Source organism: Rhodamnia argentea, chromosome 3 (assembly GCF_020921035.1).
Source record: "Rhodamnia argentea isolate NSW1041297 chromosome 3, ASM2092103v1, whole genome shotgun sequence".
Lineage (NCBI taxonomy): Eukaryota > Viridiplantae > Streptophyta > Magnoliopsida > Myrtales > Myrtaceae > Rhodamnia > Rhodamnia argentea.
In genome coordinates this window covers 9,341,134-9,355,848 of record NC_063152.1, presented here as the reverse complement: position 1 = coordinate 9,355,848, position 14,715 = coordinate 9,341,134, and the positions used below count along the sequence as shown (strand labels likewise).

The 14,715-nt window shown below is 39.5% G+C and overlaps 1 protein-coding gene across 1 annotated transcript; it reads left to right on the top strand.

The window, feature by feature from the left end:
- The first annotated feature begins 593 nt into the window (after window positions 1–593).
- On the top strand, window positions 594–2,167 carry LOC125314369 (calmodulin-binding protein 60 D-like). Its single transcript, XM_048276499.1, has 3 exons — window positions 594–1,388; window positions 1,705–1,865; window positions 1,946–2,167. Exons 1-3 carry the CDS (start codon window positions 680–682, stop codon window positions 2,156–2,158), a joined length of 1,083 nt encoding a protein of 360 aa, XP_048132456.1. The 5' UTR covers window positions 594–679; the 3' UTR covers window positions 2,159–2,167.
- The last annotated feature ends 12,548 nt before the right edge of the window (window positions 2,168–14,715 follow it).

Here is a 14,715-nt window from a genome sequence, read left to right as displayed (position 1 = left end):
GTGGAAGAGCATCCATTGAGCGCGAACTTCGCGCAATGTCTTTTTTTTTTTTTTAAGGTAAATTTTCATTTTATTGGACAACCTGTGGGAAAAAAAAAAAAAAAGGGGCGTCACATCCCATTCATGTCCATTGCAGCATAATGTCCCACATATAACATCAGAGTCGAGGTGCCAAACCTTCCTGTAGATGTGAACCCTTGGGAAAGATCAGTCTGCTATCCTTAAAGTAACATTTATCCGTCGAGTGATGGCTTTTCTACTTGGCACTGGCAGATCATTAAGGGGAACTTTCGTCCCTGCTCGACATAAAGGATGGTAGATCCTTTTGAGCAACCTATGATGATAGCAACTTGAGATTAATTCATTTGACTTTCAATCTGATGACACCACACTCCAAATGACAACATGATGTAACAGTCTTCCCCATCTACACTAGCCATATCTGGGCACATTAGGCTTAAACCATACAAGCTTAAGCCAAGTAACTTTGTTCATACATTTCCTCACGAGCTTCCAAGCCTTCTTTACAGAGAAAGATCCCCTAGATGATCCAGTAAATACCACTTTGTCTATAAAGCCAGAGTTTATAAACACTGGGATTTGAAATGTGCCTGAAGAACTTAGCTCAAACAGGTGTTCGATAAGTCGTTCTTACAAAGGAAGTTTTCAACTCCTTTTGATGGAATGGATTGGTTTAGTATCCCTTCTGCTTCATTTATTTGATGTCTCCAACTTTCGCAACTCTTCTCATGCTGGTTTTGAACAGATGGAAACATCGGAGCTCGCAAATAATCACTCTCCCCACCTTGGATGGTATGAATGGTCTTCCACTGTAATGCTGGCTTTCTGTAGTATTGACCTGTTTCTAATGGTTGTTTTCCCTGGAGAATGCAGGGCTAATGCTAAATCGACGGGAAAGAATGACGTCAGAAACTTACGGCTTTGGATTCGAACCAAACTGTCCGATCCTCTATTTACTAGAAAGAAACTAGAAGGAGAGGGGGGTGCTTGCATTTCTGTTGCCGTGATCGATGCAAATACAAGGGATGTTGTTAGATCAGGTCCTGAATCCTCCATTAAGTTGGACGTCGTTGTGCTTGAAGGGGACTTCAACAAAGATGATGAGGATAACTGGGCTCTAGAAGAGTTTGAGAACTACGTGGTTAAAGAACGTGAACGAAAGGGGCCTCTTTTGACAGGAGATCTCCAGGTGACTCTCAAGGAAGGTGTTGGGGAGCTGGGAGAGCTGATATTTACAGACAATTCCAGCTGGAATAGGAGTAAAAGATTCAGGATAGGCCTTAAGGTGGCATCAAGTCATTGTGGAAATACACGAATCCGGGAAGCAAAAACTGATGCTTTTCGTGTCAAGGAACATAGAGGAGAATGTAAGTCTTTCATAGTCTTTTAGGTTACATAAACCTTGTCCTTCGTTTATGCCAGACAATCAACATAGTTGCGGACATCATATCTCCAATATTTTAGTGTTTTTTTTTTTTTTTTTTGCTGAGAGCTTCACTTCATACGAACCTCTACATCTCCAACAAAAATTCTGATAAATAAGATATGATTGGCTTCTTTGTTTATTAACAAACTTTGACACTTTGGATCAGTTTTAGGTGAGAGTCTGCATGCCTATCAGAAGCTTCTCATTAATCTAATAGGGAATAAGATCTTATTTTGTGTGTACTCTTCATTTTACAGCTAACAAGAAACATTATCCACCTGCATCTGATGATGAGGTCTGGAGGTTGGAGAAGATTGCCAAAGATGGGATATCTCACCGAAAACTGAGCGAAGCCGGAATACATAAAGTGGAGGACTTTCTACGGCGACTGGCTGCGGACTCCAAGAATCTGAGAGAGGTAAGCACTTAGTTAATGATTCTCAATTATGGTTTGATCGACTACCAAGAACGTAAGTCTTGTGTGTTCACTCATCACAGGTTCTTGGAAAGAGCATGACACAGAAGAACTGGGAATGCCTCGTAAAACATGCAGAGACTTGCAAAAATTGGAGAACTTATTTGGACTATCCTAATGGCATGCGGAAGCATGCTGCTGTATTGAACACTGATGGTCAAAAGACCGGCCTAACCGAAGACACGGTATATTTTGCTATTCATCGACTTTCTGCCCAAGAGAAGATAAGTAATTAAGGAGTTCCTACTGAGTTTTGTTATGTTTACTCGTGGCTGTGCCGCTTAATAGGTGTTAGAATTGATCAGAGTTATTGAAACTTGAAAAGAGGAGTTGATTGGACATCTAGATGCTTTCGTTATTTTTATTTGTCAGTAAAATTAATATGAAGGGCCCGTGGAGAGAACAAAAAGAAAAACTAGACGCTAGTGATTTTGAGCTTTCGCTCTTGCAATGCACAGTTGAGGTCCTGAGGATGGTGACCTTGTAAATCTAAGTGGCCTTCTGTAGAGAGCACTTTCAGCCGTTGATTTGGTGTCATCCATGACAATCATTCACGATACAACTATGACATTTCAAGTCTAAAACTACGCAGATCTTAATTACCTGCGCAATACAAGTTGATGCGCATTTTATTTCTTCACTGGCCCTTCCTCGATCAACTTTGCATCTTTACCCTGAGGACCCTTGCCTTGATTCTACTCTCCATTACATCTTTCTAGCAACTGATTCTTCTGTGGTGGAGAAATGGATGACGATAGGCCTAGAGTGAATTGAGGTTCTTTCACTGTTAATTCTTTATTCTTCTTTCTCTGTGCTGCACTTACGTGCTCACTCTTGAGTACAAGTTCATCCATTGGAATGCAACATTACTGGAGAAAAGATATTGTTGCTTGAAGTCGGAGTGTGTACCTTCCATTAGTCCAGCTAGTGTGATATACCGAGCGTTTTTCTTCCAGGAACCGGGAGATACAAAGGCCGTTGATAACTGGAATGATGTTAGGGAGTTCAATGGTGAGACCTTTTCTGGTACAATGCAGAAGAAAAGCTCAAGCACTTTTCCATCTCAAGTCTTTGAAGGACAAACTGAAAATCTCATCCCTGTTCAATGTAATTTGGCGCCACTGGCAAATGCAGGCTCCACTGTTGAAGGTAAATGAACAAAACCATCTCTCCCTTTAAGCAGATACAAATATGTGGCCTCTTTGGCAGTGACTCATAAGTTATATGCATAGGATTCCCATTTGTTAGTTAGGCTTTAATGTGTCTGTAGATGCAACAAAAAGTGTTCAGAAGTAGTTTTCAATGATAGCGCACAGGCAAGAGGAGTTGTTGCAGGTCACTACCAAAAGCAGTAATCTAATAGATTATCAGTACAAAGGCGAAAGAGCAATAATCAAGCACTTCATTTTATCAGGGTCCAATTTAAGAGATGCAACTTCAACTTGGACATGGAGGATTTAAGAGTCGAAATATCAAAATCACCTATAGGGACATACAATGTGGAGAACACTCCATATCCAATGCTAATAGTAAATGAAAACATTTACTATTTAAGCTGTAATTTGTTGCAAACTAAGCCTCATTCCATTTGGCCATTGATGCATTGCACTGCATGCATGCATGCATGTATGTTTGTTGGGGGAGGGCGAGGGTAGATACTCAGGAACACCTTTGCTTAGGTGATGCTAAGTGGATATTGACACGAATTTGCTATCGCTAGGTAGACATGGATAGATGTAACCAGCACACGGCGACGTGATGTGCATTTTTATCAAACGGTGATTGGAAGATCATATGAGAAAACAAGGTTTGTCGGTTAATCTCATATGCCAGAAACTGAGGTCTAAAATGTTCAATTTGTGAATGGAAAGTGCCTTGTCAATTGAAGCACTAAAAGGATTACAAAGAACAGTGGCAAGAATTAGAGTTAGAGATATGTGCAGCACTTTCCTTGATAGTAAAAACTCATAGATAATAGACCTGTGCTCACGTCGGCATATGTCTAGTAATGACGTTAATGTTCTAGCTCTTTCTCCAGGACATAATGGTGCAACTGCTTTGCCATTGCCAGCAGAGTCACAGAATACCGATTGTGGGGTTGCTGCCATGACGTTTTCAGCTGATGGAAGTGTTCCTATTGCTGCACATCATCCCATATATGCAGACCCCTTGAATGTTTTATATTCTCCCGGAGATAATGCTATTACTGCTGTCGGATCGCCAGTGCAGCCTTTTGATGTGATTTCACAGTTTGCTATGCCCATGTATAGCCCAATGCTCGGTCCTTCGAACCCAATGGACTTCACAGTAGATGACCTTGATCTCCTCTCTGTACCACCCCCCCATGACCCAATGCCAAGCTTCCAATGTAGTAGCGCAGTTCCTCGTCCCGAAGGCGATCCCGGAGCGGAAGATTCGCAGTTGAACGTCGCAGATGATTGGGAGAATTTCTGGTCGGCAATCCACAGCTCGTGCTGATGGTTATGTTAGGCAGCAGCAAAAGGTGTTCAATGGCTGGCTCAGGATGAAGGCAATGATGCAGTGGGGTTTTTTTTTTCATCCCGGAAGAGAGGCGTCAGAAATTTGCCGTTAGGTTTTACCTCAAGTGAATAGAAAATAGATACAATATAAAGTTGTTTGATGACAATTACAAAAGTGATAATCTGAGTATAACCGGATTCCCGCCGGAATATATAACAAGAAGATGTATTACAGTAAATTATTTTTCTGTTGAATGATCCTTTTGAGCCAATCTGCATTAGGTGGAATTCCGATTTAATTGGTTCTTTTAAGTCAGTCCACGTTAAGCTTATCGAACAAGCTTGGTCTTATCAATCGTCGAGCATCCAATTTTTAGCTCTTAATTGGGTCGTCGAAAGGCCTTAAGAGACTTCGGCGGTCATCTTTTACTAGTCTAATGATTTGATTGTCCAAATTATAAGTTCAAAGGCCACATGAAAAAGCGATGGATGGAAACTACAGGCATGTGCGATAAAATTGAAAATTAAATGCTCAAAATTTAAGTACAGTATTTTTGTCAAAAATAGGAAAAAAATGTTTGATGGAAAATTGACCGTTGAATATTATGAATCTATTACCAATCAATAAAAAAAAAAAGAGACCATTATTGGTACGCTTTGTCAATATATTTGGCAAGATTCGATTACCAGTAATTTTTTTTTTATTTGAACGAATTAATTAACTCCTCCCGTCTTTAATAGATAAAGTGGATTGTTGACTAAATGCAATCCTTTAAGTCAATTTTATTTAAATACGTTTTTTTGTCAAAATTTAAAAACGTTTAAATCTCGTTAAAGTGTTGGATTTTCAATTATTTAGCACTTAATTTTTTTTGGGTCGAAATTTAGCACTTAATTTGGTCATCAAATAAGCCCGCTATTTTTTAACAGCAAAAAAATACCTAGAGTGCCAATATTTGTGTACGACGCTCACTTTAGTGCAAATATTTTTTTTTTCGATCGCTTAAGTGCCAATTCTGGCAAAAAACGATTACTTCGGTGCCAATTTCGACCAAACAGTACATGTGAATTTTTTAATTAATTTTTTAATATTAAGTGGAATTTTTTTAAAGAAAAAGTCAGTCCACATGGCGTCCACATGGCAAATTTTTAAAAAGCAGTCCACGTGGACGCCCCGTGTAATATCATTTTACAAAATAAGCTAAAATATTTTAAAAAATTAAAATTAAAAAATCTTTATAACCTAAAAAAACAATTGGGTGAGGGCTTCAGCCCTCGCCACCGCCGCTCACCATTGACCCAACCCCGTCGACCGGTGGCTGGTGGTCGCCGACCCCGACCAGCCCCCACCTGTCACCGGCAATGGCGAGCGACGACGAGGCATAGCCCTCGCCGCTGCAGCTCATCTTGATTTTTTTTTTATTTTTTTTTTGTTATTTAGTCAATTTTGTAATTACGAATGCTGAAGTTCTGATTTTTTAGGTATTTTTTTTAATTATTTTCATTTTTTTTTTCAGTTGTTAGCTTATTAGGTGGAATTTTTTATTATTAAGTTTTGACTTTTTTTTTATTGCTGATTGGGATTCTCGGCGTGCCACGTATGCAGCATGTATGATTTCCGGCAAGCCACGTTGAACTTGTCATTGAAATAATCGTTTTTAAAAAAAACTGGAACTTAAGTGATCCAAAAAAAATATTGGCATTAAAATGAGTGTCGTACATAAATATTGACACTCAAGATATTCTTCTGCCATTTTTTAACCTTTGAAATTCCCTACGAGTCCAATCATCTGCCGGTTCGTGCTCGTCTAGGAATTCGTAATTCGATCCGGGAAAATTAACGGGACCTGATTTTCTCAAAAAATTACCCGTGTCGATCACGCCACCTCTCTCTCTCTCTCTCTCTCTCTCTCTCTCTCTCTCTCTATGTGATCCGTACATGCGCGTACACGCGTCAACAACATTAACCAGTCTAAACTTGCGAGGAGGCACGAGTTGGCGAGTTATTGTTATTACCTATAACAATTTATGTCTAAACACTTTTTAGATAATAAAATAATTTTTGTTCGTTCATTTTTGTAACCGATATGAATGATCATTTTTTAAAAAATATTTTTCAAATCGTTCATTTTTCACCAAGCAAACGCACTCGAAATATAGTGTGTGATGCCGCATTGTGAGGTTGAAATGCGATGCTTTTTCTGGTGCTATCTACTAAATAATTGATACAGTAGTCTGAAAGGTCTTATGAGATTAAGTTTTCTTTCCATAAATTTGGGACTTTCGTTCGAATAGGTTTTTCTTTTATATTTTATAAAGGATAGTTAGGGCGCGAATGATAACCATTTTATTTTTCTATTTTTCTATTTTCGGGAACAAGTTTGGGACAAAAATATATTTGGTAAAACAATTTCATTTTTCTATTGTCGGAACAAATTTTTAGTCTAGAAAAGTATTTGGAACAGAAATTGGAACTAGAGAATTTTTTTACTTTTCTATTTCTGAAACAGAAATAGGAATAAGAATTCTACTAATAGCTCTCTCTCTCTCTCTCTCTCACATCCTCGGCCACCATCTCACTAGCCGCCGTTGACCGGTCGTCAGCCGGCAACCGCAAAAATTTCACTCTATTATCATACAAATTTCTGCTTTGGGAACATAAATTTTTTATTATATCAAGCACGTTTCACTTCTCAGAAACTCGTCTAAGGAATAGAAATAGAAAATTTTGTTTCTTCCCATAGAAATAGAGAATTGTGGTACATGCCATGGGAGGCCTCACTAAGCTGGATTAACTTCATTTCACAATGTCTGTTAAACATTAATGCCTTTTATTCATCCAATTGGAGTAACTTTCTGAGTTAGGGCACAAATTCGAAGTTATGTGAAATTTAAACTGCGACGCCTGATTTTTGAGTTATTAAGACAAGGAATTTCATGGAAATGATATATCAGAGTGTTGTGGAGCCTAGGGGTGATCGGTTCCCGGTTCGATCCGATTCCCCTCAAGAACCGGGAATTGGGCTAGTGGTCTCGATTCCAATTTTCAAAACCGGAGACCAGATTGACGGTCCCGGGAACCAAACTGTACCGGACCAATTGACCCGATCCGATTCCAGGGCAGTGCAATGGAGCTGGTGCCTCAAATCAGAGCGTCCCCTTGATGATTATTATTTCATCCAGTTCCTTAACTTTAATACAACGAAATTACTGGCGAATGATCATGTCCACTCTACAAGTATGTGGGTGCCCATTCTTCCGGGAAACGAAAAATCGTTTCCTTGTGACGCAGTGGGTACCATTTTGTCATCCATAGGCAGTACTAACTTCCTCTGCTTTTCTCAATGCATTTTGAATTGTTTTAGCTTACATAACCCATCGAAGGGCATAATCCACGAGAACAGTTTAAGAAATTAAAAAAAATTTAAAATCTTTCGGTTCTGTCCAAGAAGACTCATTTCTCGATAGGAAGAACGTGAAATTCTTTTTCCTTTCCGTAGGGGCCAAGAGATTGGATCTATCCATGATAAGAATGCTTGGATGATAAATAACTCACTTCTTGTTAAAAAAAAGGGAAGGACAAGGTTCTTCTTTGGTTCGGTATGGTCTGGTCCTGTACCCCTAGGAACTAGGAATCGAACCGTCGCCCTCCGAAACCAGGAATTGGACCAGCTCTCTAGTCTGATCCGAGCGGTTCCCGGTTCGGTCGGTCCTACTTGCTCACCCCTAGTAGGGCCATGGGATTTGACAAGAGTCGATTTGGAGTTATGATTTAGTCGCGGTGAAATTTTCGAAGTTTCATGCTCAAGCTCTACGTTGCGGATAGCTTTGAATGTTTGCTTTGGGTGAGTGATTTTTTGGCATGTACGAGTCGTCTCATTAGCGCTTAAGCTAAGTTTAGGTGATCTGTAGTTGTGGTGTTGTTTCTCGTTTATTTCATAGGATTGCAAGCTCAATTGTTCGAGTAATCTTCTCAAGTGAGTTATTCTGTCTCTTTTTCGAGTTTGTAAACTCATATTTAAAAAAAAAATTCATATTTCAAAAGCAATGTGGATTAAATATAGTATCAGTTTTGAGATGACATTTTTGTCGCATATATCTTTGGATCGAGTTTTTATAAATGGTTTGAGAGTTGTCCTAGGAAAGCTATACTGTTTTGCGATTCGGATTTGTGAAATGAACTCTGAAATGATAAGGGAAATGCTTTATGGAAGGTAGTTATGATGGATGATCTGAATTGCGAAAGGTTAGATGAAAATCGTGAATCTCTTCCCAAGCATAGTAAAATGTCCAATTTTCGGAAGGTTTTGTCAATATACTTGGAGAGATTCTAGTGATAATCAATTATTTGTTGAACGAATTGAGGAACTCCTTCCTCATCTACAATATAAAGTGGATCTTTTGACTCAATGTAATCATCTAAGCCAGCTCGATTTAGAGTTATCGAACAAGCTTAATCTCAAGCAAGAGTTGAATTTTTAATTTTTATCACTTAATTGAACTATGAACTGGCCCTATGAACCGAACTCCAAAAATCCAAAGCATCAAGCATTTTCTAGGGAAATCCCGTTGAAGTGGTGATTTGTATGGTTGATTATTTAACGAAGGATGGTTGATTATTTCCTGAATTTTTTTTTTTTTGGGTATGGATTTGGATGTGACGGCAAGTGTCATATGTGCTGTGCACACGCTTTTCTGCGAATTGAGCAAATATCGAACCTTGAAAGCCAACCAAAGAAAAAGATGGACTTACGAGATATTAAAGAGATAACATCCATAATAGCCTTATCTTTAGATTTTATCCGGTTTTAGCTTTGGCATATCCATAATTCAAATTCTAGAGAAATATTAAATATTTTCATATAATTCATTGACTAAATTAACTAAATTAAATAATTTTTTTTTCTATTCTCATGTGGTCTTTACTTCTTCTTCTTCTTCTTCTTTTCCTTTCATTTTTTCTTCCCTTATTCCCTTCGTTGGCCATTAACAATCCCGACAATAGCCAGCGGAGGTCATCGGCCTCAAGCCCTCGCTTGGGCAGGCGACTATTGCCCTCCCCAGCTTAGACCCGGGTGTCCCTCTCCCAAGGCCGGCGAGGGTGGCCCTCACATAATGCTAGTGGAAGGAAGAAAAAAGGAAAAAGAAAAAGAAGTAAATGAAAAAAAAAAAAGAATGAAAATCTTATTAAATTATGTCCAAGTCAACGCCGGCTGCCATATACGACAATCGGTGTCCACGTGAGCGATTTTTATCTAAAATTACTCAGATAGACTCAATTGACAGAACATAAAAATATTTATGATTTAATTAGAAAAACCGTAATAGGTTTAGGACTATTTGGGCAATTTTCTCACCAAAAGCCCGAGAACCATGTTGAATAATTTAAAAGTCCAAGAACGACATCGCACATTAAGCTAAGGTTCATGGATCACATTAAACAAATTAAAAGTTTAGGAATTACATGACATATTGTACTAAAATTTAATGATCATTTGTGTCAATTTTCTTGGTTTTTAATAGGCAACGAAATTTCCACAAAAAAGAAAAGAAAAAGTAGGCAACGAAATTGCACGGGCAGCTTCACAAGGTTGAGGGGGCATAGTGCAAAAATCTGGGAGATTATAAACACCGGCAACGTTTCCCGGAAATGTACTTCACTTTTCTTGGAAAATGACGTGCCACGACATTATAAAACACGCTGCAATGCAACAAACTCATTACTTTGAATTCGAGACTTCGTCGTGCATGAACCGTTCATCAGCTCCTTCATTTCTCTGCTGCATTTGTTCGGCATTTGTTCGGCATTTGTTCAGCCTTCCTGAGGTCTGACACTGTCTGAAGCTCTTGTTAAGGTCCACAAAAGAAAAGAGAATCATGTCGATGCAAAAGAGAGCTTTGGCTTCCACTTCTTCGGGTCAACCAAGTCTACTCAAGAGGCCACGCACTGCTCGAATGAAGTAAGTTCATGCTTGATCGATAATTCGATGATCTTGTTAGTTTTTAGCTTTACTCGAGGGAAATTCGATGAAGGGTTCTTGAGTTGAAGATTCTTGGAATGAGAAACATGGCAAAGCCTGCGTTGAAGCATAACATTGATCAGCTTTTGCCTAGTGACAGTTCTAAATCGCTTTTGTTCTGTTACTGTTGCTGGGTTACTCTGCTGTCCTGTTTGCCAAAGTTTCCTATCTGAAATTTTACTTTTGCGCTGATCTGATGATCTTCACACAGTGAAACATGGTGGCGGTACGGGAGGAATCTCGTGCCGAGGAGCTGGTTGACGGAGGAGGGTGTCTGGAGAGTGGTAAGATGAGCAAAGACTTGGACTTACAAAGTGTAGTCTTTATTGTGCTTCAATTGCTGTTCGCTTCAATCAGGAGCGGTTGGATGCATTTCTGGCCTTCCAGTCAGTTTCCAGATAGAAACTGGCATGAGAAATTGCTGCGAGATGTATAGAGAATTATCGTTTGAGTGGTAAAAATGACCTGCTGACTGTTCAAGGCTTTTCCTGTGAGGCCATTCCACTGAGAACATGATTTAGGCTTTTCAACTTTTCAATGAAGTGGCTTGGGCATAATTGTCTCCTTGAATATTGGAAAATGTGGTCGCTGACAATTTACATGCTGAAGGAGGACAATGAAATATCTGTGAGGCTGTGATGTGGAACTTGAATGACATGAATACGTTGCGGATTGCAATGTCATTCTTCGCTATTGCTCTTTGCTGAACAGGTCAGTGAAGAGCTGGAGCATGCTAAATCTCACTTGGCCGAATATCGTCAAAGGTGAATAGGTTTCATTTGGTTTTGTAGGCAGTAGCTTATCTGCATCAACTGATTTGTCTGGTAGAATTTCAATGTGTATTGTCTGGCCAACTTAAAATATCATCGACTATAATATGCTGTCAATACATGATTCTGTCCGGCAAAGTGCAATACCTACACAAACATTCTCATGGTGTAGTTGCATTGGGGATGCTCTCGAAGATATAGCACAACTCGTGCGCTCAACGGAGAATGCTGTTCAGAAGCTGATGAGAAATTACGTTTATCAGATTTGCACTTTGTCTCGGACATATTCTCATGGTGTGGTAGGAAAGAGGCCGCTTTTGACAGGAAATCTCCAAAGTAACGCTCTAGGGAGGTATTGGGGAGCAGGGAGATTTGATATTTATGGATAGTTCCAGTTGGAAAGAGTAAAAGTTTCAGGATAGGGCTCAAAGTGGCATCGAGTTGTTGTGGGAATATACGAATCCGAGAAGCAAAAACAGATGCCTTCCCAGTCAAGGAACATAGAGGAGAAGGTAGGTGGTCCTTCGTAATCTTTTCACAGTATCGCATAAACACTGGACATCCAGTCTTCAATATTTTAGGTTTAAATGCAAAAAAAAATCCAAAAGCTTGCTGCCGAAGTTTACAACTGGAGACTGGTAAGATCAGTCGTGTCGCTGCCACTGCTTCCGCAAATGGTGCCACAGCAGCCACCACTTCCGCAATGGCGCCACCATGGGCCTTAAAGTTCGTTTAAACATAGCACGAGATTTCTCCTATGTTCCTTAAACTTGTTGGCTGAATCTGGAATATCTCTTGTTATCTTTGAATGATTTTTAAGTCAGGCTTCTCTGCTATTAACAAATGTTGACACTTTGGATCATTTCCAGGAGAGGTTCGCACGCCTATCAGATTTTTGCTTCCCTAATCTAATAGTGACTGAGACTTTACTGTATTTGTTCTCTTCAGTTTGCAGCATACAAAAAACATCATCCACCTGTATCAGAAGGTGAAGTCTGGCGGTTGAAGAAGATTGCCACAGATGGGAAATCTCACCAAAATGACTGAAGCCATAATAAGGGATTCTATAGCTAATCTGTCTTAGTACTTCATATAGTAGTAAAGAGAGTTCAGTTGCACAAGAAGTTTTGTTTGGCCTGTTGATCTTACAGTTACTGCAGTTTTCTTCCTTTAGTATGCTCTTTTCACTGTACAGCATACGAGAAACACTATCCACCTGCATCTGATGATGAGATATGGAGATTGGATAACATTGCAGAGGATGGACCATCTCACAAGAGGCTAAATGAAGCAGGAACACACAAGGTGGAAGAGTTTTATGACAACTCTCCATGGACTGCAAGAAACTGAGAAATGTGAGCTTTTAGCAAATGATTGTCAAATTTGGATTGAACTTTTGAAACCAATAAGAATAATGTTGTGTTTGTTCATTGCCAATTCTTGGAAAGGGAGTGACAGAGAAGAAGTGGAAAATCCTTCAAGATCTTGCAAATACTTGCATTCTGAATGGGAAACTTTACGTGTACTACCTCGATAATGGAAGTGATCATGGTGTTATACTCAACAATGTTGGTCGACTCAGCGGCGTTACTGCGAATGGGGTGTATTGTGCTGCTGACAGATTTTCTCTCCAGCAGAAGGTAACTGGGAAATTCTACCTTTGCTTTTATATTGCCTTGCAATCTGCAAGGGACAACCCCTGACCTCAGATTATCAGTTAAAAATTTATGTACATTGTCAATATAGCTTAGGTACGACAGTTGAACAGGGAGCGGTTTCTAAAACTTAGGTGCATTCAATTATGTTGCAATAGTGATTATTTTCTGTTGATGATTGCAATTTTGAGTTCTTAACGAGATGTCTCTGATGCTAAGCTGTCTTAATATGCTTTGTGAATGCTAAGGGAATATGCAAAAACAAACATTCTTTCTCTGATGATAATCTTATACTTCTATAGGTGAAAGAAAGAAAGTATCTACACTACTGAGGGAAGTCAACAGTTATTCAGCAAATAACAAAAGCTAACAGAAGATTCAAGTTCCCAATCTTGGGCTTGTCTCTTAAAGTTGATCTCCCAAGTGATTTTCTCTTAGAAGAAATGATACCGATCCGACACAAGAACCTCCTTGTCCTAGTGATGTCAATGAGGTGGGGAAAACAATCTTTTAAAGACATTCCCATACTAAGTGTCAAACCAAAAGGGTATAAACTTAATCATTTCCCACTCTAGGACTCTGTATGAGTAACAAACTCCCTCCACTCAGCTGCATTCTGTCTTCAAAGTCCCCCCTGTGAGTCATTCTTCTGCTTATGGAAATGCAACCAGTTCTTTTAAGGCCAAATTTGGCAACGGCCACTTTCCTCCAAAGATGGTTATTATCAACGTTGAACCACCATAACCACTTGCCTAGGCGAGCCTTGTTAAGCAATGAAAGAGACCTGATGCCGATGCCGATGCCACCGTTACAGAAGTGTTGCTTTGCTTTCCAATTAACCAGATGAAAAGCGCTCTCTCCACTCTTCCTGTCTATTTCATGGCTCTCTTTCCTATCCCCTGTTTGGTTGCCAAAATGCTGGAGGCTATTCAGAATACATTGTTTGGGGTAAAAAGGGTAAGGGTAAAGAACCTATTCGACATCCCAAAACAGAAGAAAGCAAGCCTACATTCGCTCCATCACCCAGCGGGATAAGCTCAGTTTTGCTTAAGTTCATCTTGAGCCTGGATACAACCTCAAAACATAGAATGATGCTTCTTGGGAAAAGCAACTGTTGAACATTATTGCAAAGAGAAGATGAGAAATGGTAAACTCCTCGCCAAGACTAGCCACACAAGACAGAAATCCAACTCAACTCAGATGCGTTGCTTAAGATTTTACTCGACTCAGATGCGTTGCTTAAGATTTTACTAAGGACCTCCATTACCAGAGTGAACAGAAGGGAGGAGAGTGGATTACCCTGCCTAAGCCCTCAAGACAGCTGGAAAAAACCTGTTAGCCATTAAACATACCAGAATAACGTGGAGTTGTGGTGCATCTCTTTATTGAGTTACACCACTGTACACGATGACCCATTTTTTGATCACGAATAAAAGACAGTCCCACGGAACATGATTCATAAGCTTTCCTCATATTGATATTGCTAATAATATACTTCCCTTTCGCTTTTAAGTGGGAGTTCATCATTTCATTTGCAATCAGAGTTGCAGCTAAATTCTGTCTTCCTTGAAAGAACATTTTGATAAGGTCTCACCATCGTGCCAGTAGTCCGTTTTAATCTAGCCGCAAGAACCTTAGCCTAAATTTTGTGCACACCACCCAGTAAACTGAGTTGACGGTACTCTTTGATGTTCTGCGCACATCTTTTCTTAGGGACTAAGGAGATAAATGTAGCATTAAAACTTCAAATAAAATCACTATTCGAGTGAATCATGGAAAACCTTCAACCAATCATCTTTCACTACCTCCCAGTTTTCATTTTAGAATGCCAAAGTAAACTCATCTGGATTGGTGCTTTTTCCCCATTG